Source organism: Megascapheus bottae, chromosome 34 (genome assembly GCF_031878675.1).
Source record: "Megascapheus bottae isolate mThoBot1 chromosome 34, mThoBot2.hap1, whole genome shotgun sequence".
In the NCBI taxonomy this organism is placed as follows: Eukaryota; Metazoa; Chordata; class Mammalia; order Rodentia; family Geomyidae; genus Megascapheus; species Megascapheus bottae.
Window position 1 is genome coordinate 733,178 of NC_143542.1, and position 23,431 is coordinate 756,608.

The following is a 23,431-nucleotide window of genomic DNA, read 5'->3' on the forward strand; positions in this document are numbered from 1 at the left end:
GATCCCTGCCCAGCTCTTTTCTCCATTCCTCTTCCCTGACACCCTGACTTCTGCAGCTTCCTCCCCCACCTGTCCCAGCACATCTGGACTGAAAGAAGTGCTGTTGGTTGACAGCCTTGGTGGTCAGGCAGCCCACTGCCTGCACCATCTGTGTGCTGCACAGTGGATTTTGACCCATAAGAAACTTGGTAGCCACACAGAACCATCTGTCTTTTTTGCCCTCCCTTCCTTCCTTCCTTCCTTCCTTCCTTCCTTCCTTCCTTCCTTCCTTCCTTCCTTCCTTTCTTTCTTTCTTTCTTTCTTTCTTTCTTTCTTCATGGGGCTTGAAACTCTGGACTTGAGTGTTGTCCCTGAGCTCTTCAGCTTCAGGCTACCGTCCTACCCCTTGAGCCACAGCACCACTTCCAGTTTTCTGGTGGTTAATTGGAGATAAGAGTCTCAGGGTCTTTTGTGCCTGGGCTGACTTTGAACCTCGATCCTCAGATCTCCTCCTCGATCCTCAGTCTCCTGAGTAGGTTTACAGGTGTGAGCCACTGGATCCAGCTTTCAGTCTTTTTTTTTTTTTTTTTTTAATTTATTTTTTTGCCAGTCCTGGGGCTTGAGCTTTCTCAAGGGTAGTGCTCTACCACTTGAGCCACAGCACCACTTCCAGCCATTTCTGTTTATGTGGTACAGAGGAATCAAACCCAGAGCTCCATGCATGCTAGGCAAGTACTCTACCACTAGGCCACTCTCCCAGCCCCTATAGTTTATTTTTAATTATTATTATGAAGAGGATGTACAGAGGGGTTTCAGCTTCATAAGTCAGGTAATGAGTACATTTCTTTTTGGGAATGAGTACATTTCTTTTTGGGCACCCCTTTCCTTTCCCTTCCCATCCCCTATCCACAAGTTATATACAGTATTTTATGTGATCAAAAGCATATAGGCATTGTGCCTTTGTGTTCCTTTCTTAAGAGTATCTTCCTTTGGTCTCACTGCGTGCAAATGCCTAGAGTAATTTATCGTGTCTTGGTACATAAGAGAGAAAACATACACTATGTTTCTGAGCTTGGCTTGCCTCACTTAACATGAGTTTTCTAGGTCTGTCTATTTCCCTGCAAATGACATGATGTTATTCTTCCTAACGACTGTGTAAAGTTCTGTTGTGTTTAGGCACCATATTTTTGGACCCACTCATCTACTGTAGGGTATCTGGGCTATTTCCAAAACTTAGCTATTGTGAATAATGCAGTAATGAACAGAGAGATAGCAGGTGTCTTTACCTGGCTTGTGGTGTTCATGGTAGATGCTCAGGAGTGATGTGGCTGGGTTGTAGGGAAGATCTATGTTTAGTTTTTTGATTTTTTTTTTCCCCCCAGTCCTGGGCTTGAGCTCAGGGCCTGAACACTGTCCTTGGTTTTTCTCAAGGTTAGAGCTCTACCACTTGAGTCTCAGCACCACTTCCAGCTTTTTTCCATGTATGTGGAATCCCAGTCTCTGTGCATGCTAGGCAAGCACTCTACCACTACGCCAAACTCTGGGCCTATGTTTAGTTTTTTGAGTTTACTGCCCAGTGTAGTTGTACTATTTTATATTCCCACCAGCAGTGCTGTAACAGTGCTACAGAGTCCTTATTTCCCCACATCCCCCCCAGCATTAGTTATTCATATTTACCATGTTGATCAATCTTACCTGGGTGAGATGGGCTCTCAGAGCTGTTTTAATTTGCATTTCTTTTATATCCAGGAATATTGGAGTGATGTATCTTTGTATTGATTTTCTAGTTCCATGGACGGTATTAGAAATCAGGGACTCATATTTGAATCTGTCTAGCTTTAACATGTTAAGCACATGGATCTCTGGAGCACATGGATCTCTGGAGCTTAACTTTCTCTCTCCTCCTCACAGTGTCAACCAAGTGTACTCTGACGGAGTTGCCCAGAGATGGGGATCCATCTCCTGTTCTCAGGGCGAGCTGGGGGCTGAAGGGTGTCTGCCAGTGTGACTGACGGGGTAGCAAGACTTACACTACAGGCTCCTGTTCACCCATTTTTTGTGCTGCCTTACTTTTACTGTAAAGGCATCATCCAGCAACAGCTCTGTTTTAAAACTCAGGTTCTCTTTAAAAGCAGGTTACCTTTGCTTGTGGTTTATTCAGTTTGGTTCAGACTTGGAGCAGCAAGTATCATTTATCTCTCTCCCACATTTTTTCCTTCCAGTTCAAGTTATTCTTCTGATGCACTCGATTTTGAGACTGAGCACAAACTGGATCCTGTGTTTGATTCTCCAAGAATGTCCCGCCGAAGTCTTCGTCTGGTCACGACCGCCTACAGTACTGACAGTGGCCAGGCCGTGGACGCAAACCCAAGCAGCAGCAGCAGGGCTGTGACACTCAAGGAGAGATCAACCAGGTGAGCACTGCACAACTTGGTGCTGAAGCCAAGCCAGAAATCTTTCACACTCTCCTGGTACTCTAGAATGTAAGTGTGTGTACATGCGTGAGTGCACACATCCACCCTCCAGAGTCACGGCTTCATGACGAGCAAAGACTGACACTAATTCTGGAGACACGTGGGTGCCGGGGACTGTCACAGTGTATAGCTGGGGTGCTGAGCTCCACGTGCTTACAGGCAAAGCCACCTCACCCTGGTGATGGCCTGTATCTCAAGAGTCCTACTACTGAGTGCTGGAGGGGGAAAGGGTCCTGACTACCTGTAGCACAGATGACCTGACCTTAGTGGTTTTATGTATTCTTTTTCTTTGACAGTCCTGGGGCTTGAACTCAGGACCTAGGTAGGCACAGTCCCTGAGCTTTTTTTTTTTTTTTTTTGGCTAAAAGCTAACACTCTGCTATTTGAGCCACTTTCAGTTTTTTCTGAGGAATTGAACCTAGGGCTTCAGCGTGCTAGGCCAGCACTCTGCCCCTAAGCTACATTCCCAGCCCGCCCTTGAGTATATTCTTTGGATATGTTAACACTGAGCTGTGAATTTGATCTCTGAATGTCTGTGTCCCTCTACCACTGCTATTCCAAGAAAAAGCCAAAGCTCACACAATCTGGACAGAGAATCAAAGCATAATCTAAAAATAAAAAAGATCAACATTATGTTGCTCTTTTAAGAGCAGTGGTTCTCTATTGATAGAGTGCCAGCCTTGAGTTAAAAACCTAAGGGCTGAGAATGTGATTTAATGGTAGGGTGCTTCCCTAGAATGCATGAAGCACTGGATTTGATTCCTCAGTACCACATAAACAGGAAAAAAAAAAGCAAAACAAAAAAATAAAAAACCTAGAGTGCTAACCTTGAGCACAAAGAGGCTCAGGGACAGAACCCAGACCCTAAGTTCAAGCCCCAGGACTAGTTTAAAAAAAAAAAAGCTGGACACAGTGGCTACTCAGGAGGCTAAGATCTGAGGATCCCAATTCAAAGCCAGCCCTGGCACTAAAGACCACGAGACTCTTATCTCTAGTTAATTTCTAGAAAAGGGAAAGTGGGGCTGTGGCTCAGGGGGTAGGGTGGTAGCCTGGAGCTGAAGAGCTCAGGAACACAGAGCACACCCAGGGGTAGGGCAATAGCCTTGAGCTGAAGAGTTCAGGGATAACGCCCAGGCCCCCAGAGTTCAAGCCACAAAAAAATAAAAATAAACAACAACAGCCTAAGCATTCCTTGTGTAGATAAAGCATTATTTTATGAAAGCAGGAGAGATAGTTTGCTGCAAAATGTGCATTATTCTCTGCCACAGGTTGGTGTTGGTAAAACTCAATTGTTTTGCAATTACTAGAAAATGTCTGTAATTTATTTTTTTGTCAGTCATGGGACTTGAACTCTGAGCCTGGGTGAGGTCCCTGAGTTCTTCAGCTTAAAGCTAGTGCTTTACCACTTGAGCCACAGTGCCACGTCTGGTTTTCTGGTGGTTAATTGGAGATGAGTCTCAGACTTTTTGTGCCTGGGCTGGCACAAAAAGATCCTCAGATCTCAGCCTCCTGAGTAGCTAGGATTGTAGGCATGAGCCACCAGCACCCAGTCTATAAGTTTGTTTCTTATTCCTTTTCTTCTTAGATCAGTGAGGCAGCGCCGAAGCACAAGCAAGCCTGCTTTCAGTATCAACCACCTGTCCGGGAAGTCTGCGTCCTCTGGCATCAGCCAGGACAGCTCTTGTAGCCTACAGGCCACTTCAGTTCTGCGACCTCCTGTGCTAGACGAGTCTCTGATCCGTGAGCAAACCAAAGTGGACCACTTCTGGGGTTAGTCATTGATGATGTGAATGGCCTCATCTCCAGCACAGTTACTTTCCCATGAAGACTGTGGGTACTACCTCCGTGTGCTGCGTTGTCTGCCTGGCCAAGTTGCATTGCTTACTTCCATGTGAAAGATTGTGATGATTGGGGCCGGGAGTTTGGCCTAGTGGTTAAAGTGTTTGCCTAGCATGCATGAAGACCCGGGTTCGATTCCTCGGTACCACATACATAGAAAAAAGCCGGAAGTGGTGCTGAAGCTCAAGTGGTAGAGCTCTAGCCTTGAGAAAGTCCAAGGACAGTGCTCAGGCCCTGAGCTCAAGCCCAGGACTGGCAAAAAAAAAAAAAAAAAAAAAGATTGTGATGATTGTTTCCTAAATGCATGGCTTTTTGTGACATGTTTAAAGATATTATAAAAACTGGCCAGTGTATTCCTGGAGAGCTCTAAGCAACATAGCAGCCAGTGTTTTTTCTGAGTCACTAAAGAGCTTTGTGTGGACCTAACTGAGAAGCAGTGTCTGTGGTCTGACCAAAAATGTCCCCAAGGTTCAGCACAGGGAAGGCCTCTTCGATGAGGGACCCAGCTGCTTGTTGAGTTCAGTTGATGTTTTACTTGCCCTTCTGAAGCAATTAGAAGACCCAGATTAGTTCCAGAAATTCTGTGTGTTCATTTTGGGAAACCTTAGTGTTGTTTTGCTTAGCGGTTGCTAGGCAACAGATGCACACATTGCTAGTTAGGAGCTGTGCCTGCTGGCTGGCGTAGGAGAGCAGATTTACCTATGGGCTCTCCCTGCCCTCCTGCCTGCCTCTGTGTGTGCTATGTGAGCTTCTCCCCTGGCATGTCTCCATCTCAAGTCCACAGGTAGTGTCTACCTATGTCTGGAAAAAAAAATCTCACCAGTTTTAGGCATCTTAGCAACAAACACAGCCAGGTTTTACTCTGTCCAACAGCAAAACTTCTGTGTTTCAGGTCTTGATGATGATGGTGATCTTAAAGGTAATTGTTTTTGACCTCTTTTCTGCATGCTTTTGTGCTGTAGTTACGTATGTGGACTTGATGCTAAATAGATTTCCTTTTTCCTTTTGAAAACGTCAGGTGGAAATAAGGCTGCCACTCAGGGAAACGGCGACCTGGCCATAGATGCGGCAGCCCGCAATGGGTATACCTGCCCAGACTGCAGCATGCTCTCTGCACGCACAGATGTGCTCACCGCCTGTGCTGCCACCCCCGGGCCCACTTCCAGGGTGTACTCCAGGGAAAAGAACCTGAAACGTAAGTTGCCAACCTTTCCAATTAGAGAAGGACTCTAGTGTAAAAGATAAGCCACAGCATCTGCACTGTTTCTGTTATGGAAATAAACTCAGAATGAGTCTGTAGAAGCTGAGAGAAATACATCTCAAAGTAGCTTTACCTTACTCAACCTTTTTGAGCTTACATTTTCTGGAGCTAGCATTGTTGTAACTAGAAGTATTTGAAATCCTACCAATTTGGACTTTAAAGTGAGCAACACAAATTGTGGCCCAAATGGTAAGGAGAGAGTACAGTCACTCAGATAGATGTAGGCACGCTTTTACAAAGCAGCTCAGATACCTGTCAGTCCCCCAGAATGGAACCTCCACCTCTGGACTGGTCTCCGAGGGAGGAATGTTTTCTGAGGTTACTAGTGGTGGAGTGGAGAACACTTGAACACATGTGGAGTCCCGGCACTGTCTGGGCTGGCAGCTGTCACTGTACTCAGTAGAGGCGCCTTCTGTGCCCAGGTACCTGTTGGCTGACACGGAAATCCTAATAGATGACCTGAGTGGGCATGGTCAGGGCTCTCTGGCTTCCTAGAGAGAGAGGTGTTCTAACCCACTTCCTGCGCCAGGCATTGCTGTGACATCCCAGGAGGCTTGGGGTGGAGACACCTGCTGTTCATGGCTGCTTGCCTACACACACATCAGGCAACACTCTGCCTGTTCTGAGTCTGTGCCCCTGCTGTGCTGGGTCTGACTCATGTTGTGTCCTGGCTGTACCTAGCCCATAATTGGCTCATAGTTGTCAAAGAACTGTGGGGCATAACAAGGGCAGAGCAGCTAGTCCTTCTTTATTGCTGATTTTTAACTGCTTTTACTGTATTTTTATGGCCTTTGTGGCCAGAGCTCCTGGTTTTTTCTGCCTGTGGTGTTATTGACATTATTAGCATTATTGTTATTATTAGCATTAAGACGCACAAGGGAAGAGAGGTGGCATGCGTTTCCTCCCCAGGCTTGGAGGACCACAAAGCACTCAGGTGCCTCTCTGGGCTCAGGCCTTTGCTGTTTTACTGTTGAGCAAACTCAGGTTTAGTTAGTGTCACAAGCCTACTGGGAAGCCTGGGGCTTGGACCCGAACCAGGTGTCCCCCCAGGGCCACAGGAGTACTTCGTGTATGTTGGTTGCCTCAGTGGTAGGCATGGTACTGAAAAGATACCTTTTCCTGAGAGGATTCATCTTTTTTTTGTTTTTTGGTCGGTCCTAGGGTTTGAACTCAGGGCCTGGGCACTGTCCTTGGTTTTCTCAATTCTAGAGCTCTACCACTTGAGCCACAGCACCATTTCTGGCTTTTAAAAAAAAAATGTATGTGGTACTGAGGAATTGAACCCCAGTCTTTGAGCATGCTAGGTAAGCACTCTACTACTAGGCCAAACTCTGGCCCCCATCCTTTTTTTTTTAATGAGCTAAAATTCATAAAATTAACCATCATCAGTCTTCAGATCATAGTCTAGTGGGATTTAGTGTATGCACAGAGTTGTGTGGCTGTCACCTGAATTCTGCCTCTGTTGACCTGTAGAGAAAGGTACTTTTGCCAGGCACTGATGGCTCACACCTGTAATCCTAACTACTCAGGAGGCAGAGATCTAAGGATCCCCTTTTAAAGCCAGCCTGGGCATGAAAAATCCATGAGTCCATTGAGATTCTTATCTCCAGTTAACCACTAGAAAACCAGAAGTGGTGCTGTGGCTCAAGTGGTAGAGTGGTAGCCTTAAGCTGAAGAGCTCAGGAACAGCGCCCAGGCTCAGAGTTCAAGTCCCATGACCAGCAGGAAGGAAGGAAGGAACGAACGAACCAACCTTTGTGCTTTACTTAAATACCATCAGATGCAGGCTTGGTGGTTCACACTTATAACTCTAGCATACAGGAGGCTGGGCAGGAGGATTGCAAATTCAAGGCCAACATGGATGAAAGACTCAAAACAACAGAAAACCCTGTATTTCAGACTGCAGTACAGTGAAACTAAACATCAACAGCAAAAGAAACAGGAAATACTCAGACACATGGAGAATGGACTATACATATGACTATGCTATGTGACCAGTGAGTCATAAAAAAATAAAAGGGATAATGAAATTCCAGGAATCTAATGAAAATGAAAGCACAAGGTACCAGAACTTCTGGGATCCAGCAAAGGCTGTGCTGAGAAGGAAATTAATGGTACCTAATAGTCCCCCTCCAACCCCTAGAAAAATAAGAACAAGCCAACCCCAAATTAGAAAGAAATAATACAAGTTAGGACTGAAGGAAATTCAGAAGCCATACAAAAATCAATGAACAAAATAATGTGATTCTGATTCTTTAAAAAGATATAGGATTGACAAACCTTTAGTCAGACTGACCAAAAGAAGGAAAAAGACCCAATGAATAAAATTAGAGATAAAAAAAAAGACAGCGTCACAACTAGTACCAATAATCCAGAAGACCATTGAAGAATACTTAGAAAACTTATTCTTTTTTTTTTTTGATCAGGATAATATATAGGGGGATTACAGTTAACAATCATCAGGTAGTAGGTGCATTACTTCTCATACATTGATACCTCTTCTCATGTTTTTGTCCCCATTCCTCCCCCCACCTAAATAACAGACAACAAAAACAAGTCCTTATATGCTACCTAAGTGCACATGTGATTCCTTAGCTTACCAGCCTTGAAGTGCAAATTTAGATTAAGGTCCTTCCTTTTGGTGCCATCTAGTGCCTCTTGGGCCCTTATATTCCCAGTACTTCTCAGAGTACTGGATACACAGTGAACACACAGGCCCCCTTCTTTCTGCTCCACTCCGCAAGGAATATTTCTTCAAGAAAAATGATATTGATGACCCTGGTTTATAAATTCCCTATCCTTAACATTAGCTTAACAGGAAAAAGCACCAGAGATCCCACAGGCACTGATAGTCACAGAGCCCTCCTCAGTCCACACGTCTGCTCACTGGCTCCATCTGCATATCTTGAAGTGTGGTTAGAAAGTGAAGGTGAATGGCTTTGTCCAGCACCTTGGAGAAGGAGGTGTGGACTTCCTTTGAGCTCCAGCCTAGTTGTTCATCAAGATGTTCTTCTCCAGTGATCCTTTCTCAAAACCATTCATAAAGTGCTTTGCCATTGGGCTTTTCTTGAAATGAGTAATTGGGAGAAATGTGGGCTTTGTGAAGAGTAACGTGTATCCACCGTTTTTAATAGGCGGTACATTGTTCTACATGGATAGGATTTTGTGGCTGGCCAAGTACACGTCATCATCCTTCTCATCAATCTTAGTGCAACTTTTTCATGTGATTTTCCTGAAGCTCAGTTATGAACCAGAAAATTACAAATTGAAAAGTTATCAGTCAAAAGATTGTGAATCAGAAAGCTATGAGTCAAAAAGCCATGAATCAACAGGTATTTAAAATTTGTTTTTGTTTTTTTTTCCTTCCTTTCTCCACCAAAATATGCTTTCAAGGTGGAGAAAGCTGCTTCCTTTTCCTCACATGGCTCTGCACTCCCATGGCTGGGCAGCCAGGGACTCAGTACTCTTCTCTCTTGCCTGCTTTCCTTGGGTCTTCTATAAGGGGAGCCTGTGAAGTGTTAGTGGGCTTGTTGTGTGTGCATTCGAGTTCTTAGAAAGTGGATCAATAGACACTTTGAATGTTTTGGAAAGATGATTGAATAAAGCCCACTTTTTGGGGTGTATCAGTCATGGGGCTTAAACTCTGGGCCTGAGCACTGTTTCTGAGCTCTTGTACTGAAGCTAGTAGAGCTGCAGCTCTACTTTTGGCTTTTTGGTGGTTAGTTGGAACTAAGAGTCTCACAGACTTTCCTGCCTGGGTTGGTTTTGAACTACGATCCTCAGATGTCAGCTAGGATTACAGGCATGGACCACCAAGTGACCTGGTAAACTCCACATTTTGTGTGTGTGTGTGGGGGGGGGGTCATGGGGCTTGAACTTGGCCTGGATGTGGTCCCTGAGCTCTTCAGCTCAAGGCTACCACCCTATCCACGGGCCTGGGTGCTGTCCCTGAACTCTTGAGCCAAGCCCCACTTCCTCTTTTCTAGAGGTTAATTGGAGATAAGAGTCTCAGGTCGTTTTGTGCTTGGTATGGCTTTGAAACTTGATCCTCAGATCTCAGTCTCCTGAGTAGCTAGGATTACAGGTGTGAGCCATTGCGCCCGGCTCTGAACTCCACTTTAAAATTTCTCCACACTTCCTTGTGCCTGAGTTGTCTGGACTGAGGCATACAAAATAGCAGGCAGGAAGTTGGAAAGATTTCTTTTTTGTTGTTAACTTTTTATTGCTATAAAGGTGATGCACAAAGGGGTTAAGTTACATATGTAAGGTAACAAGTACATTTCTTTTTGGATAAACTCCACTTCTGATCTTTGTTTATTGTCTTTTGAAAATGAAACCAGTTTTCAATTTAGAATATTAGAATATTTAGAATCCTGTTGTTTCTCAGACCCTTTTCCTCTTTACATTGCCCATTCTTAGCCAGGGTCAGGCTTTGAGATGTTGGTCATACCAAGTCCTGGCTCTGCATCCTGGTCTGGGAGCCACTGGCCGGCCCCTATGAGACTAAGGGGAGACTGAGCTCACCTCGCCACAGTGTGCTACCCAAGCCTCTCTCCGTGTATTACAGTGCATCACAGTTACTGTGGGAGGATGTCTGGCAATGAGCTTTCCAGAGAGGACAGCCACCCCAATGTGGACAGGGTGGCCCTGTGTGAGTACCTGGTGTTTCTCTGGGAGTTTCCCCACCTGTGAAATGCTCCACTAACCACCGGGAATGGGTAGGCCATTTTGCTCAGGGGCTTCACTAACTGACATGGGCTGGCAGTGCCTTGCCTTAATTGGTCCTCATAGAAGCCAGTCACCACCCGATGCATTGGCTGTGATGCTGGGCAACAGAGTTTGCTAGTTTGTTATAACTACATCTTGTGCACAACTGATTGATATGGCTTACATATTGATCTGTCACTCTGCCCCTTGTCACCACACCCACAGGCAGCGACGGTAAAGGGAAGAAGCTCCTTGGGATGCAGGCAGCCGCCTACTCGCAGCTGGCCAGGCCACCTCTGATGGCTGGGCTGGGGGGGCGCCTCGGCGCCTCTGCAGGTTGTGCTTTATTCCTCATTTGTTTGTTCTTACTGTGTTACCAGCGCTGCTGGCCTCATTTAGTTTGTGTTTGCCGTTCTCATGTTGTAAATACTCAGGAGCTGTCAGCTGTGCTTTAATACCCATGGTCTTAAGTTGATCTAGACTGAATGGATGAAAAGCCATTTCTCTGGGGTAAATGAGGTCACAGGCTGCGAAAAGGCTCAGCACTCACTGCTCTCCACAGAGTTGCTCATATCCTTGTTCTGTGGTGGCAACACTGGTCCAGGATGGCTGCATAAGGAGGTAGCACTTTCCAGGTCCCACTGGTTACCTTCCTTGTGAAGGAACCTATTTTATCAGCTTCCCACACAAGCTAACCTTCAGAAGTAATTGTCTCATAACTACAAAGCAATTGATTTTGGTTTTTTTTTTTTTGGTCAGTCATGGAGCTTGAACTCTAGGCCTGGGTCTGTACTTGAGCTCTTCAGCTCTAGGCTACCGCCCTACCCTTGGAGCCTTAATGCCACTTTCAGTTTTCTAGTAGTTAGTTGGAGAGAAGACTCTCATGGACTTTAGTGCCAGCCTGGCTTTGAACCTCAATCCTCAGATCTCAGCCTCTTGAGTAGATAGGATTACAGGCATGAGCCACCATGCCCAGCTAGCAATTGATTTTTTTTTTTTTTTTGCCAGTCCTGGGCTTGAGCTCAGGGCTTGAGCACTGTCCTTGGACTTTCTCAAAGTTAGAGCTCTACCACTTGAGTCTCAGCACCATTTTTGGCTTTTTTCTATGTATGTGGTACCGAGGAATCGAACCCGGGTCTTCTTGCATGCTAGGCAAGCACTCTACCACGAAGCCAAACTCCCGGCCCCTAGCAATTGATTTGTTAAAAATCTTCTCAACTAGTATTTCTATGCATATCTGTCATGTTGAAATGGCTTCATAACTTGAGAATCAACATGTAGCTATGCATGGATAAGACTGTCAGCAATTGCTCTTGACAACGTGAAACAAAATTCATTTGAAAAGCAGTTTGCCAGGTAGAGGTAGCATGCCTGTAGACCCAGCATTTGAGCGGCTAAGGGCAGGATCACTTGAGTCCTGGAGCTCAAGGCCAGCGTGGGCTATATATAGTTAGGCCTTGCTCAGAAAAAGGAAGAAATGAAAAGGAAAGCAGAACAGTCTTTCCCTTTATGTGCTGATGTTGGGTACTGACTGTAGGGTGCTCTAGGTCTGTTACCCCATAGTCCTCATCATTCTCCACACGTGGAGAACATTAGAATCAATTTTGCTTAAGTTTGTTACTAATCATTTTCTCACGTAGCACATGACTGAAGAGTCCCATGGAATTTCAGCTTTCCCTAAAAGATCACATCATCTTTCCACCATGAATTCTGCCAGCACCGACTCCCAATGTTTTTGGGCAGCTCCCAGCACCCCCAGGCTCTTAAGGGGTAACTGGATTGTACCTGTGAAGTCTATAGGCAGGAGAGTGCAACCTCTTCAAGAAGCAAGGGTTTCAGAAGCTAATTTCATTGAGTCTTGAAGGCGGCCCCTTACCTTAGCCAAAGAGAGTTGGTACAGTGCAGGGGGCATGTGCTGCTGGGCTGCTAGCACTGGTGCTTTGGCATGAGCATCCTCTAGACACGTCTTTTTACCACAGGTCACCACGTGATGCAGATGCTGCGAAGGATCAGAGCTGCAGGCTGGTTTGTGTCCCAGACACTGTGGTCAGCCCTATTGCTGGCCATTGCCGCTCCAGGTGGATATTTTGGGTCTCTGTGTTAACATTTGCTTCAATGCTTTTGGCAGCTCAAGCACCTACAATAAATCTCTTACCTAACCAAATAAAACTTTCACTTTAGGTTCCTGCACTTTGACCTTGCTATAACATGCTTTGTTCTTTACTAGAAATGCTAATCTACTTCTCTCCAGGCTGCATGAACACCCAATGTAGTCTGGGCAGGTTAGGTGCTGGTCTGATGGGTGGACTCACGTAGATGAGGTGTATGATTGGGCTTGCTGGTTACTCGAATCTTCTCTCTCTCCCTTTACCCAACTATGACTTCAAGCTCCTCAGTGCTACTTGTGCGGCCTTCACCCAGGTGGCCTAAGGAGTGTGTTTCTCTTGGCACACTCCACAGTGCTCACTCTGTTCTCTCTTTCTTAGGGAAGGCAGCCTCCAGAACATTCTGGTGGCTAGGGGTTGGATGGTACCAGTTCGTTACTTTGATTTCTTGGCTGAATGTGTTTCTTCTTACAAGGTAAGGAACCCAATACCTTGTCAGCATGGTGTTCAAAAGAACCAATTTTATGCTGTCATTGGAGTTATTACTAGATTTTCATAGTATTTCATTTGGTGTATTAATACTCGTTAACATGCTGTTTTATATTTTACAAAATGGAAAAGACAGCTGTCTCTGGGACCCAGCTGCCGGGTCCACAGAAGTTCTATGTTCCCTCTGGTCAGTTCTCTGGACACCACTCCTGGCAGTGGGCAGCAGCCCTGGGCATGGGGCAGGGCCTGGCTGTCCCGTGGCTCCTGCTTGGTGCATCATGTACTTTTTGGGGCAGGGTCCTCTGTGTGTGTGAGACCCTCCTTGGAAACAAACTATAACTGCATGTCTAATTTGGGATTCTGGTACCTTTCATAAAATTATCAGAAAGGGAAATAGGATGGTGAACCCTGCCTTTCACTTTTCCCAAATTAAACTTTCTTTTTGTCCCTAGGTGCCTTCGAAATATTTGCAAGATTTTCCTCTTGCTCCTCCCACTATTACTCCTACTAGGTGAGGAGAATTTGCCTGGGACACTTAGATGATCAGACTGAGCATGTTGGTGGCTGGGGGTTGTCAAATGTTTCAGGAATTTCGGGGAGCCTGGCACACGGCATGAAAAGTGGTTCTTTTTTGTGTAGGTGCTGGCCTCTTCCTATGGGGCCAAGATGACTTCCTCTCTCTCTTGCCTGTGCTGAACTGGACGGCCATGCTCCCAGTACAGAGGGTGGATGATCCCACAGATGTGCTTAAGCCTGGGCCTTCTCTTCCAGGCCAGCCCCTGCAGGTAACCCCAACTGGTGCCCAAGCTTTCAGTAGCCTTAAGGGTGTGTGAACCATCAGCTCTCTGGAATGCCATGAAGCAGGGTTTGCAGCTCTCCATGTGACTAGAATAGCTCTAATAAGGAATTAGTAAATAATCTCATTATTTGGCTACTTTTAACTTAACAGCATTTATGACTGCAAAATGCAGAAAGTATGAAGATGAAGTCAAATAAGGCTATCTTCTATGCAAAATTTTGTGCCACTCGGTCCAGCATCTGTCTCTGCAGTCAGCACCCTGCTATAATGTTGCCTTTGTTTTCACTGAGATCTCCTGCTTTTCTTCAGGTTGAAGACCAGGCTGCACGGTGGCGTTGGGAGAGTGACATGGGGCAGCAGGTGGCCTCTTTGTCTGCACAGTGCCACAGCCATGATGAGAAGCTCAGGGAACTGACAGTCTTACTCCAGAAACTGCAGGTGCAGGTGGACCAGACGGGCGATGGCAGGGAGGAGCTGTTGTCCTGGGTTCAGGACGTGGTCAAGCAGCACCTGCAGAACTTGGAGGCTGCTGAGCCGCCAGGAACTAAGGTAAGTCCCAGTGGTTCCCAGGACAGGTGTTGCTTTCTGCATCCTGTCTTGTGAATTTCCTCCAGACTGCATGTTAACTTTTGTAAACATACCATATCAGATCTCATCTAGGTGACAAAGGTTCTCATGACAGGAGACAGAGAGGGGAAGGAGGGACTGGGGACTACCTGTGCCCTCTAAGGACACCCCCTCTAGTAGCCCACTTCCTCCAGTTAGACCTGCCACCTGGTTCCCACCCACCACCTCCCAGTAGTGTCACCAAATTATGAATCCATTCTCTGTGGGTCATGCAGCTAGCCACTCCTCCTCCAGGCTTCCTTTCCCCCACAAGCCTTTTGGGAAGATACTCATACCGTAATCATAATGCAACTCCATTAGCAAAAGCAAACCTTGCTTGTACCTCTACTTGTGCTGCAGTGCTGGTTTGTTCTCTAGCAAGGTTAACTTGAAAAGTGTAGATGTGTGGCTGGTTGGTAATCGTCTCACAGTGGAGCAGCTGATATGCACATGTGGTTTGCATCTCTTCCCTCCCGCCTCCCCCTCCACAATGTTCACTCAGCTCCCAATAATGGCTCCCTTTTCATCTTTTTTTTTTTTGGGGGGGGGGGGTTGGTCATAGGGCTTGAACTCTGGGCCTGGGCACTGTACCTTAGCTTTTTTACTCAAGGCTAGTGCTCTATTGCTTAGAGCCACAGTACTGCTTCTGGTTTTTTTGGTGGCTAATTGGAGACAAGAATCTCACAGACTTTCTTGCCCAAGTTGGCTCTGAACCGCAGTGCTCAGATCTCAGCAGTGCTCAGATCTCAGCTTCCCGAGTAGCTAGGAATACAGGCATGAACCACCAACACCTGGCTCCCTTTCCATCTTGTGCAAGGAAATCCATTTACATGTATTGCAGCTTGTCTCAGGACCAGGCCTCCCCTAGGGCAGTGAGGTGGTGAGAAGCCCTACTCCCTCACTGTCAAGACCCATCTGTAAGTGCCCTCACTCAGGCAGGTGGTTGAGTTCTGGTGGTGCCATATGTATGAGCCAATGGCTGGACACAGCTAGGTGTGGCCCTTTCTAGGGTCCTCATTGCCTGCATGGTGGAGCATCTTTCCTCAGGCTCCCTCTTGAATTGTCAAGCTGCCCTACTACCTAATACAGCCCATCCTCTGCCACTTTCCTACCTGGGCTGTGCCTGTGACTGGCACCACCCACCCTGGAGGTGCCCCAGCCTGGACTCTGCCACCTCAGACTTCACTCAATGGGTGTCAGTAGGTCACTGTATTTGTTTAAGTCGAAAGTTGCCCACCAGGCCAGAGAACAAATGAATATTCCTCACTAGTTGACAGCCAGTGTGTCTTGGGATACCATGCTGGGGTATCCATCCTCAGAGCCCTTTGGTGCCATACCATGCTTCCTTCACAGCTGAGCACCTGGGGGACCCAGGGATCAGGGGATTGTTTTTAGTTTGTCAGCCTCAAAGATGAAAGGTGCAGTTCAGTTGCTGGCGCTCTGCTGCTTCTGCAAAGGTGGCAAGCAGCAGGGGAAACCTCTGGAGGCTGTAACTGAGCTCCACTCATGTAGACAGGACAGTGCTTGCACGGTTCACCTCTCAGCAGCATTGCTTACAGGGCATTCAAAGGTCCCCACTATGCAGGGATGGCACTGGCTGGCAATCTGCCGGCTTTCTGTCATGGGTTGCACAAAAAGCATGGAGACAAGAATGGACTTGTCTAGTGTCTTATTGTCTAAGGTTTGTGCAGCCTGGACTTTTCCCTGTCCTGTTGCCCAACAGAGGTAGTCTGTGCATAGCCTTCTCCAGCATTGGCCCATCCACTGGTGCCTGGATAGTGAGGATGATCCCTGGCCCCCCTAGGTACTCAGTTTTTGGCCTGATGACTGTCATAGGTAGTGCGTGGTCTTTACCCCAGGGGTAAAGCACCTATGTCTACCAGAACTAATAAAGTACTTTACTAGCTGCACATTGCTATTGCTGTATAAATTTTAAGTTCATAGGGGCCAGGAGTGTGGCTTACTGGTAGAGGTTTGACTTAGGATGCACAAAGCCCTGGGTTTGATTCCTTGGTTACCATATACATAGAAAAAGCCAGAAATGGTGCTGTGGCTCAAGTGGTAGAGCACTAGCCTTAAGAAAGCCCAAGGACAGTGCTCAGATTCTGAGTTGAAGCCCCAGGGCTGGCAAAAATAATAAATTGGCTTCTACCAGTTGAATATCTTGGGGCACTTGGCACATTTCAAGAGCCCAGTAGCCACATGAGCCTGGTAGCTAGGTACTGGACAGCCCAGGCAGGGAAGCCACCGGAAAAACATAGGGCCAGTCACTGTGTGCTGGTGCACTAGTCATCTCTCTAGCTGCCCTCCTTCCCTCTGCTGTAGCTTACTCCCAGTCTTACTTTGTAGGTCACTTCCTTCCTCCACTGCTGTGCTGTGCTGTGCTGTGTTGTGCTGTGCTGTGCTGTGCTGTGCACGGTGCCCTCGTGCAGTGTAGCTGCTGCCACCCCACTTTAAAGGGGCCTTAAACCACCCACCTGGAAATCAGGAGTTTGCTTTTTTTTTTTTTCATTTAGCTAATGTTCCAAACACTGTGTTCATTCTGCTCATTTAATGCTTTTATTGATCATATTTCTCACTGAGTACAAAACGCCCCCTTTTGCTAATCATCTTTTTTTTTTTTTTTAAGTCGGTCATGGGACTTCAAGTCTGGGCCTGAGCATTGTCCCTGAGCTTTTGAGTCCAAAGTTACCACCCTATCCCTTGAGCCACAGCCCCAGTTCTCTGGTGGTAAATTGGAGATAAGAGTCTCACGGACTTTAGTGCCCAGGCTGGCTTTGAACTGCGAACCTCGGATCTCAACCTCCTGCGTAGCTAGGATTACAGGCATGAGCCACCATGCTGGCAATTTTTTTTTTTTTTTTTGGCCAGTCCTGGGGCTTGAACTCAAGGCCTGAGCACTGTCCTTGGGCTTTTTTTTCTCAAGGCTAGTAGTCTGCCACTTGAGCCACAGCACTACTTCCAGCTTTTTCCTATGCATGCGATACCAAGGAATTGAACCGGGTTTTTGTGTGTGCTAGGCAAGCACTCTACCACTAGGCCAAACTCCCAGCCATGATTTTTTTTTTTTTTTTTTTAAGGTAGGATTTTGCTGTGTAGCCCAGGCCGGCCTTAGCCTCCCAAGTGCAGGTATGGCTGGTGTGGCTGCTCCTAAGACCTGGCCATCTCGTGAGCAACTTACTTACCTGAGGAGAGCTCAACTCTGAGCCATGCTCCCTGGTGCTCTGGGGAAGTGTCCTAATGGTCCATCCCGACTGGTCATGTCTGTGTCTCGTTTTGTATACCCATGTCATACAGAGGGGGAGTAGCTGGGTCATGGGTCTCCATGGTAGTTATACTTTAATGATTGCAGTACTGACAGACTACCTTTCCATTAGGGCTTCCTGGCAGTTTTTTTTGGCCAGCTCTGGGCTTGAACTCAGGGCCTGACATCTGTCCTTAAGACTGTAAGGTCTGCCGAAAGGAAATTCCACGCAGTTCAGGAGAAGAGAGTTTATTGTGTGAGGAAAGAGCAGACTCCTGCCACCCAAGATCAAGTTGAGTGAGCAAAAGAGCTAATGGCAGGAAGTAAAAGATTAAATAGGAGGAGGGGTATAGCGGAAGTGGACGTGATCTCAGAGGATGGGGAAATACCTCAGACTGGGGGACCTCCCAGTGCCCCCAGGAATGCCAGTTGCCAGGGTTACAGGTGCTGGGCGGGGATTTCCAGGGTACAGGGGGAGAGAGCCAAGGGAAAAAGTCATTTCTTCCAGGCGAGCTGTACCACTTGAGCCTCCGCACATTTCCGGCTTTTTTCTATGTGTATGGTATTGAGGAATCGAACGCTGGTCTTTGTGCATGCGAGGCAAGCATTCTACCATTAGGCCAAACTCCCGGCTCCACTTCCTGGCATTTATTAATAGTCTATGCCACCAGAAAAGCTATTTATGCAGTTTTACCTGAGTTTCAGACTTCCATTTGAAGATTTAGCTCAAATGGTTGGGTGCCTGTCTATTGAGTGGCCCTGAGTTCAAACCCCAGTTCTGTGGCAGGGGAAAGTTTTTTTGTAATTGCTTGCTGGATACTGGTGGCTCACACCTATAATTGTAACTACTCAGGAGGGTGAGATCTAGAGCATCCTGTTCAAAGCCAGTTCATAGAAAAGTATGTGAGATGCTGGGTGCTGGGGAGTCATGCCTATAATCCTAGCTATTCTAGCTACTTGGGAGGCTGAGATCTGAGGATCATGATTCAAAGCCAGCCTGGGCATGAAAGTCTGTGAGATTTTTGTTTGTTTGTTTGTTTGTTTTTTTTGTGGGTCATGGGGTTTGAACTTGACTTGGGCGCTGTCCTTGAGCTCTTTAGCTCAAGGCTTCCACCCTACCCTAGGCATGGACTTTGTCATAGCTTAGGGTACCATCCTACCCTTGAGCCAAGCCCCACTTCCTGTTTTCTAGTGGTTAACTGGAGTCTCGGGTCCTTTTGTGCCAGGCTGACTTTGAACTTGGATCCTCAGATCTCAGCCTGCTAAGTAGCTAGGATTACAGGAGTGACCTACCACACCCGGCTCTGTGAGACTTAACTGGAAGTGGTGCTGTGCCAGGCTCAGAGTTCAAGTGCCACAAACAACCAAAAAAAAAAAGTCTGTGAGACTCTTACCATGGCTAAAGTGATAGAGTACCAGCCAAGCAAACCTAGTTAGTAGGAAAAAACAAAGATTTTCAGGGTCAGGAGTTTGAGATATAGGTGCTGATGCCTGAGGGCTCTTTGTAGCATACTTTTGTCTACATTTGTTCTTTCATTTTCTTCCTCAGACTGACTTTATGACTTTGTATCATGAACATGAAGTACGTCTCTCCAACCTGGAAGATGTCCTTAGAAAACTGACAGGAAAATCTGAGGTACTCATTCTTGGCCTTATGATAACCCCAAACAATAAAAGAAAAATGCACTGTGATTAATGACTTGGGAAGTATCTTAGCCACCAGCAGGCCATCTTTCAGAGTAGTATCTGCTGGTATGTTTCTTAAAACTAGAGAAGTGGTTTCTGATGTTCCCTTTCCCAGAGGTACACGCTGTTTGTTGTGCTTGGGCAGTGGGCTGGACTGTGGGTGAGAAGACATTTTGTAGGAGCTCTGAATTCAAATTCAGCCAGTCCCATTCCAGAGCTCCCTTGTGTCTCAGCATCACACAGCCTCCACCAGATCATGTCTCGAAGGGGAATGAAAGACTGCATATATTTGGGGCAGAATTAATTTGGATCACTTGGAGACTGGTGAAGCTAGAGTGTTTACATGGCGTCAGAGCTTAGCATGGAGTCAGGCATAGAAGGTACCCATGTGTTCACAGAGATGAATTAAACATGATTTGCCTAGGATCCAGCAGAGTGGGGGTACTGGGCTCTTGTGTCACTGACACTGTTCTGCTCAGGCAGTTTCAGCCAGTGGGATTCCAAAGGCATCTCATGTGGGCACATGGTTCCATGTGTACTGACTCTTCAGTGCAGACATGTTGAGAAATCACATCCTTGTCCTTCCATGTCAGTGACTTTCTGTCCCTCTCTGAATCAGTGACCAAAGCTGAAGTAAACTCCCTCATTTGCCTGCCCCTAGGAAGATCAGAATTTGAAGTGTAAGATAGTATAAGATAGTCAGACATGCTGTGTCAACTGCTTCTTCCTCCCCAGGCCCTCCAGAAGGAACTGGAAGAGACTAAGCTGACGGTAGTCGGGTAAGATGACTTCAGGTCATGCGCTCTGTTGTGTCTGTTTCTGACAAGGTGTTTGCCTCACTGCATTGAAGTCATGCAAGTCACTGGCTTTGTGTGAATTTCTTGGGCCCCTGGGACCAGGCAAGGCCAGACAGCCCCCCCCCCCCACACACACACAAGCAACATGTCCTTGGGGAGCTGCTCATGTTAGGTATGAGGGCCCATTGGCCCTCATGTGGGCAGGGCTCCTCTTGTTGCCAGCCTCTCCACTAGAAGCCACACTGAGCCCATCGCTGCATCTGCATAGCCCTGGGCCCTCAGCTGTGACCAGGCCTTATGCGCATGTCTCGCTGTCAGCTTGCCTGCTTGCTGAGGTCCTCTCTTCCCGTGCCTGCCTTCCCCGCAACCCCGCTCCCCCGGGGTGTACCAGCCTCTGCCTCTTAGTTTCCTGTTATCCTGGTGGCTGGCTACAGTGCTGTGACGAAAGGGAACCTGGCACCCTGGGTGTCTGCCAGAGTGATGTGGGCTCACACTTCCCACAGCCATGCTCCATGAAACTGGATTCAGTGAGCCAGTGTGTGGATCCCCAAGTGTAGATGTGGAGGGCATTCATTGTTTGCGGGGGGCGGGGGGGTCCCATAAAGTAGAATTAGCAAACAAACTGCCATGTGTACAGCACAGCTGTCTATGTCATGCCCAGAGGCTTTTAGATTGGCTCACGTGACTCCTAAGTGTGTCTCATTTCTGAGGCCTTGAGTGTAATGTAAAGGAATTAGCTGTGCTGATTTCTGGGGGTCCTTTGAGCATACTGGGCACTGACGCACTTTCCCTTTCTGATGCTGGTTTCCAGTGAGGCAGGGGAGCAGCCTTTACTGTCCCGTGTGCAGCGTCTGGAGCTGGAGCTCAGCATGTTGAGATCACAGTTGTCGGACTGGCAGAGTCTGAAGGCCAGCTGTGAGCAGGTAGGATCCTGAGGGCAGCCTTTGAGTGACAGGCTACCTGTCTCAGTGTCTGACCTGGGTCTGTCAAGGTGTTCAATTTGTTTTCTTTTCTCCTCCTCTCTCTCTCCCTCCCCGTCTCTCCCCTTCTTTCTCTCTCTCTGTTTCTCTCTCTCCCCCTCCCCCCTTCTCCTTTCTTGCCAGTCCTGGAGCTTGAACTCAGGGCCTGGGCATTGTCCTTGGGCTTTCTCAAGGCTAGAGCTCTCACTTTAGACATAGCACCACTTCCGGCTTTTTTTTTTTTCTATGTATGTGGTACGGAGGAATGGAACATACATGCTAGGTAAGCACTGTACCACTAGGCCAAACTTCCAGCCCCTCAAAACTTTTTTAACCTGAATTTGAAAGGCCTTTTTGGTTTTTTGTTTTTGTGGTGTTAGGGATTAAACTCATGGCCTTTCACATGCCAGGCAGACACTGCCAGTGGGGTTCCTCAAGAACACCTCCTTCCCATCCCTCCTTGCCTGACCTCCCCCCCAAAGTACAAGTACTGGATCCTTAATCCTTCAAGCACACAACCACGTTCTTAAAGTTTCAAAATAGCCAGTTCTTTGTTCCTTGAGTTTTCCCCACTTGGACTGTGTGCCACAGGCAACCCTTGGTGCACATCTTCCCATGCTTCCATGCACCAAACCACAGACTTGACACAAAAGGATGGTGGGGTGAGGGGGGGCGGGGAAGGAGAGGGTGTTTGGTGTTTGGGTCTCTTCTTCCTGAAGCAGACTCAGCTGGGCCCTGCAGTTTGCTGGCAAGAACCTCCAGCTGCTAAGCACACCTACCCCCCACCCCCGTCCACATGAGGGAGGAATGATGCCCGCGGGGAATGCTGCTGGCCAGGGTGGCACTGTAGAAGTGTCAATACAAGTATTGACACTGAACCATTGTGCATGCAGACCTGGTCAGCATCCATGTTTCATCTTAAGCTTGTTCGTTTGTGCCAGTACTGAGGTTTGAACTCAGGGCCTCATGCTCTTGTTGGGCTTGTTAGCCAGGCATGTAGACTGCCACTTAGAGCCTGTCTTTTTGCTGGTTATTTTGGAGATGAAATCTTTGGGTTTTTTTTCTGCCTGAGTTGGATTCAACCCCTGATTCTCTGGATCTTGGCCTCCTAAGTAGCTAGGATAGTGCCACCAGCACTGAGCTGACAGGTTATTTTTATCAGGTCAGGTGTATTGAAGAGCAGGGCCTCTGCCACTCCCCTCTGCCTGGCCTGTGGGGATGTGTGGTGGGGAGCACAAAGCAGCAGCAGTGGCTTAGAAGGAGCACTCGCCCTCTTGCTTTAGCTTCTCTGCAATGGCTTTCGTGTGCTGGCATTTTGAAGGTGTTCCTAGGTTTAACACAAAGGAAAAGTTGTATTGCACTGGCACAGACCTATTCACAAAAGTGAGATGCTGTGGTGAGGTGGTCCAGGGGCAGTCACTCACCTGCCATCCTCTGACATCCATCCCCCAGGTCGATGCCCGGGTCAGAGAAACCATCCAGCTCATGTTTTCAGAGAGCCAACATGGTGGCTCCCTCGAGTGGCTGCTACAGAAGTTTTCTTCTCAGTTCGTAAGCAAGGATGAGTTGCGGGTGTTATTACAAGACCTGGAGTTGCAGGTGCTGAGGAACATCAGCCACCACATCACAGTGACAGGACAGGCGCCGACGTCTGAAGCCATTGTGTCAGCCGTGATTGAGGCAGGGATTTCAGGCATCACAGAAGCGGTAAGTGGAGACACAAGACACCAGCCAGCTTCCACACTCACCATCCAAAGGTGCTTCCGGCCCATAGGCCTGGTGTGACATGTTTGAGCTGAAGGGTGCGTGTTTAGAGTGGTCCATGCATGCCCCCTCCGTGGGTGAGGTTCCTGGCCTCTGCTCACAGCACTAACCCGGGATCTCTCTCTCCACCTGATGGCTGGGCCTCCGGTCCCCTGTCCAGCAAGCCCGTGTCATTGTGAATAATGCTCTCAAGCTCTACTCCCAAGATAAGACCGGGATGGTGGACTTCGCTCTGGAATCTGGTGGTGAGTAAGAACAACCAGAGGGGGTGATCCCCTGCTGGCAGGAGGGGGGAACTGCAAAGTCCTGAAGAACCTTCTGGAATGTTTACCAGCCTGTGGGCAGATTTGTTCTGCATAATGTGAGTCCCTAATGTTCTCTTCTGGCCAGTTGTCTGTTGGACAGAGGCCTGAGTAGCCTGGGTGTGCCAGCCCTATGTTCACAGGGTACACCCTGAGGTTCTGAACACTGACGGTGGGTTTAGAGCTGCACCCCCTCCCCCGCCCCCGGAGCACTCTACAGAAATGTGGGAAGGCCAGCACAGTGAAGACACTGCCACCAGAGGTGGCACAGAAAATTGAGGGACAGTCTATTTGATGTGGTGTCCCAGGAAGTCTGGCCCCATTAGAGCCCAGTCCTTTTCTACCTCCAAAGATCATGGTTGGGGTGGGCCACCTCTGCCTCCCTGCCCAGGGTGGGACCGGGATCAGCCGTGTTCCTCT

The 23,431-nt window shown here is 47.6% G+C and overlaps 1 protein-coding gene across 7 annotated transcripts in view; it reads left to right on the forward strand.

Moving 5' to 3' along the window:
• The window catches only part of Sun1 (Sad1 and UNC84 domain containing 1), a 51,836-nt gene that overhangs the window by 23,066 nt on the left and 5,339 nt on the right, over nucleotides 1-23,431 (forward strand). For 4 of the 7 annotated variants that reach the window (XM_090324134.1, XM_090324133.1, XM_090324136.1 and 1 more), the window contains 17 exons: nucleotides 2,202-2,393; nucleotides 4,039-4,223; nucleotides 5,185-5,211; nucleotides 5,311-5,487; nucleotides 8,688-8,885; nucleotides 10,121-10,204; nucleotides 10,486-10,596; nucleotides 12,240-12,338; nucleotides 12,747-12,840; nucleotides 13,307-13,365; nucleotides 13,494-13,639; nucleotides 13,963-14,202; nucleotides 19,053-19,139; nucleotides 19,925-19,968; nucleotides 20,798-20,909; nucleotides 22,398-22,652; nucleotides 22,870-22,954. In XM_090324134.1, the coding sequence (XP_090180260.1) occupies nucleotides 2,202-2,393; nucleotides 4,039-4,223; nucleotides 5,185-5,211; nucleotides 5,311-5,487; nucleotides 8,688-8,885; nucleotides 10,121-10,204; nucleotides 10,486-10,596; nucleotides 12,240-12,338; nucleotides 12,747-12,840; nucleotides 13,307-13,365; nucleotides 13,494-13,639; nucleotides 13,963-14,202; nucleotides 19,053-19,139; nucleotides 19,925-19,968; nucleotides 20,798-20,909; nucleotides 22,398-22,652; nucleotides 22,870-22,954 (2,195 nt within the window). The remainder of the gene's footprint in view (nucleotides 1-2,201; nucleotides 2,394-4,038; nucleotides 4,224-5,184; nucleotides 5,212-5,310; nucleotides 5,488-8,687; nucleotides 8,886-10,120; nucleotides 10,205-10,485; nucleotides 10,597-12,239; nucleotides 12,339-12,746; nucleotides 12,841-13,306; nucleotides 13,366-13,493; nucleotides 13,640-13,962; nucleotides 14,203-19,052; nucleotides 19,140-19,924; nucleotides 19,969-20,797; nucleotides 20,910-22,397; nucleotides 22,653-22,869; nucleotides 22,955-23,431) is intronic. The other 3 variants (XM_090324137.1, XM_090324138.1, XM_090324139.1) reach the window with 3 other exon arrangements.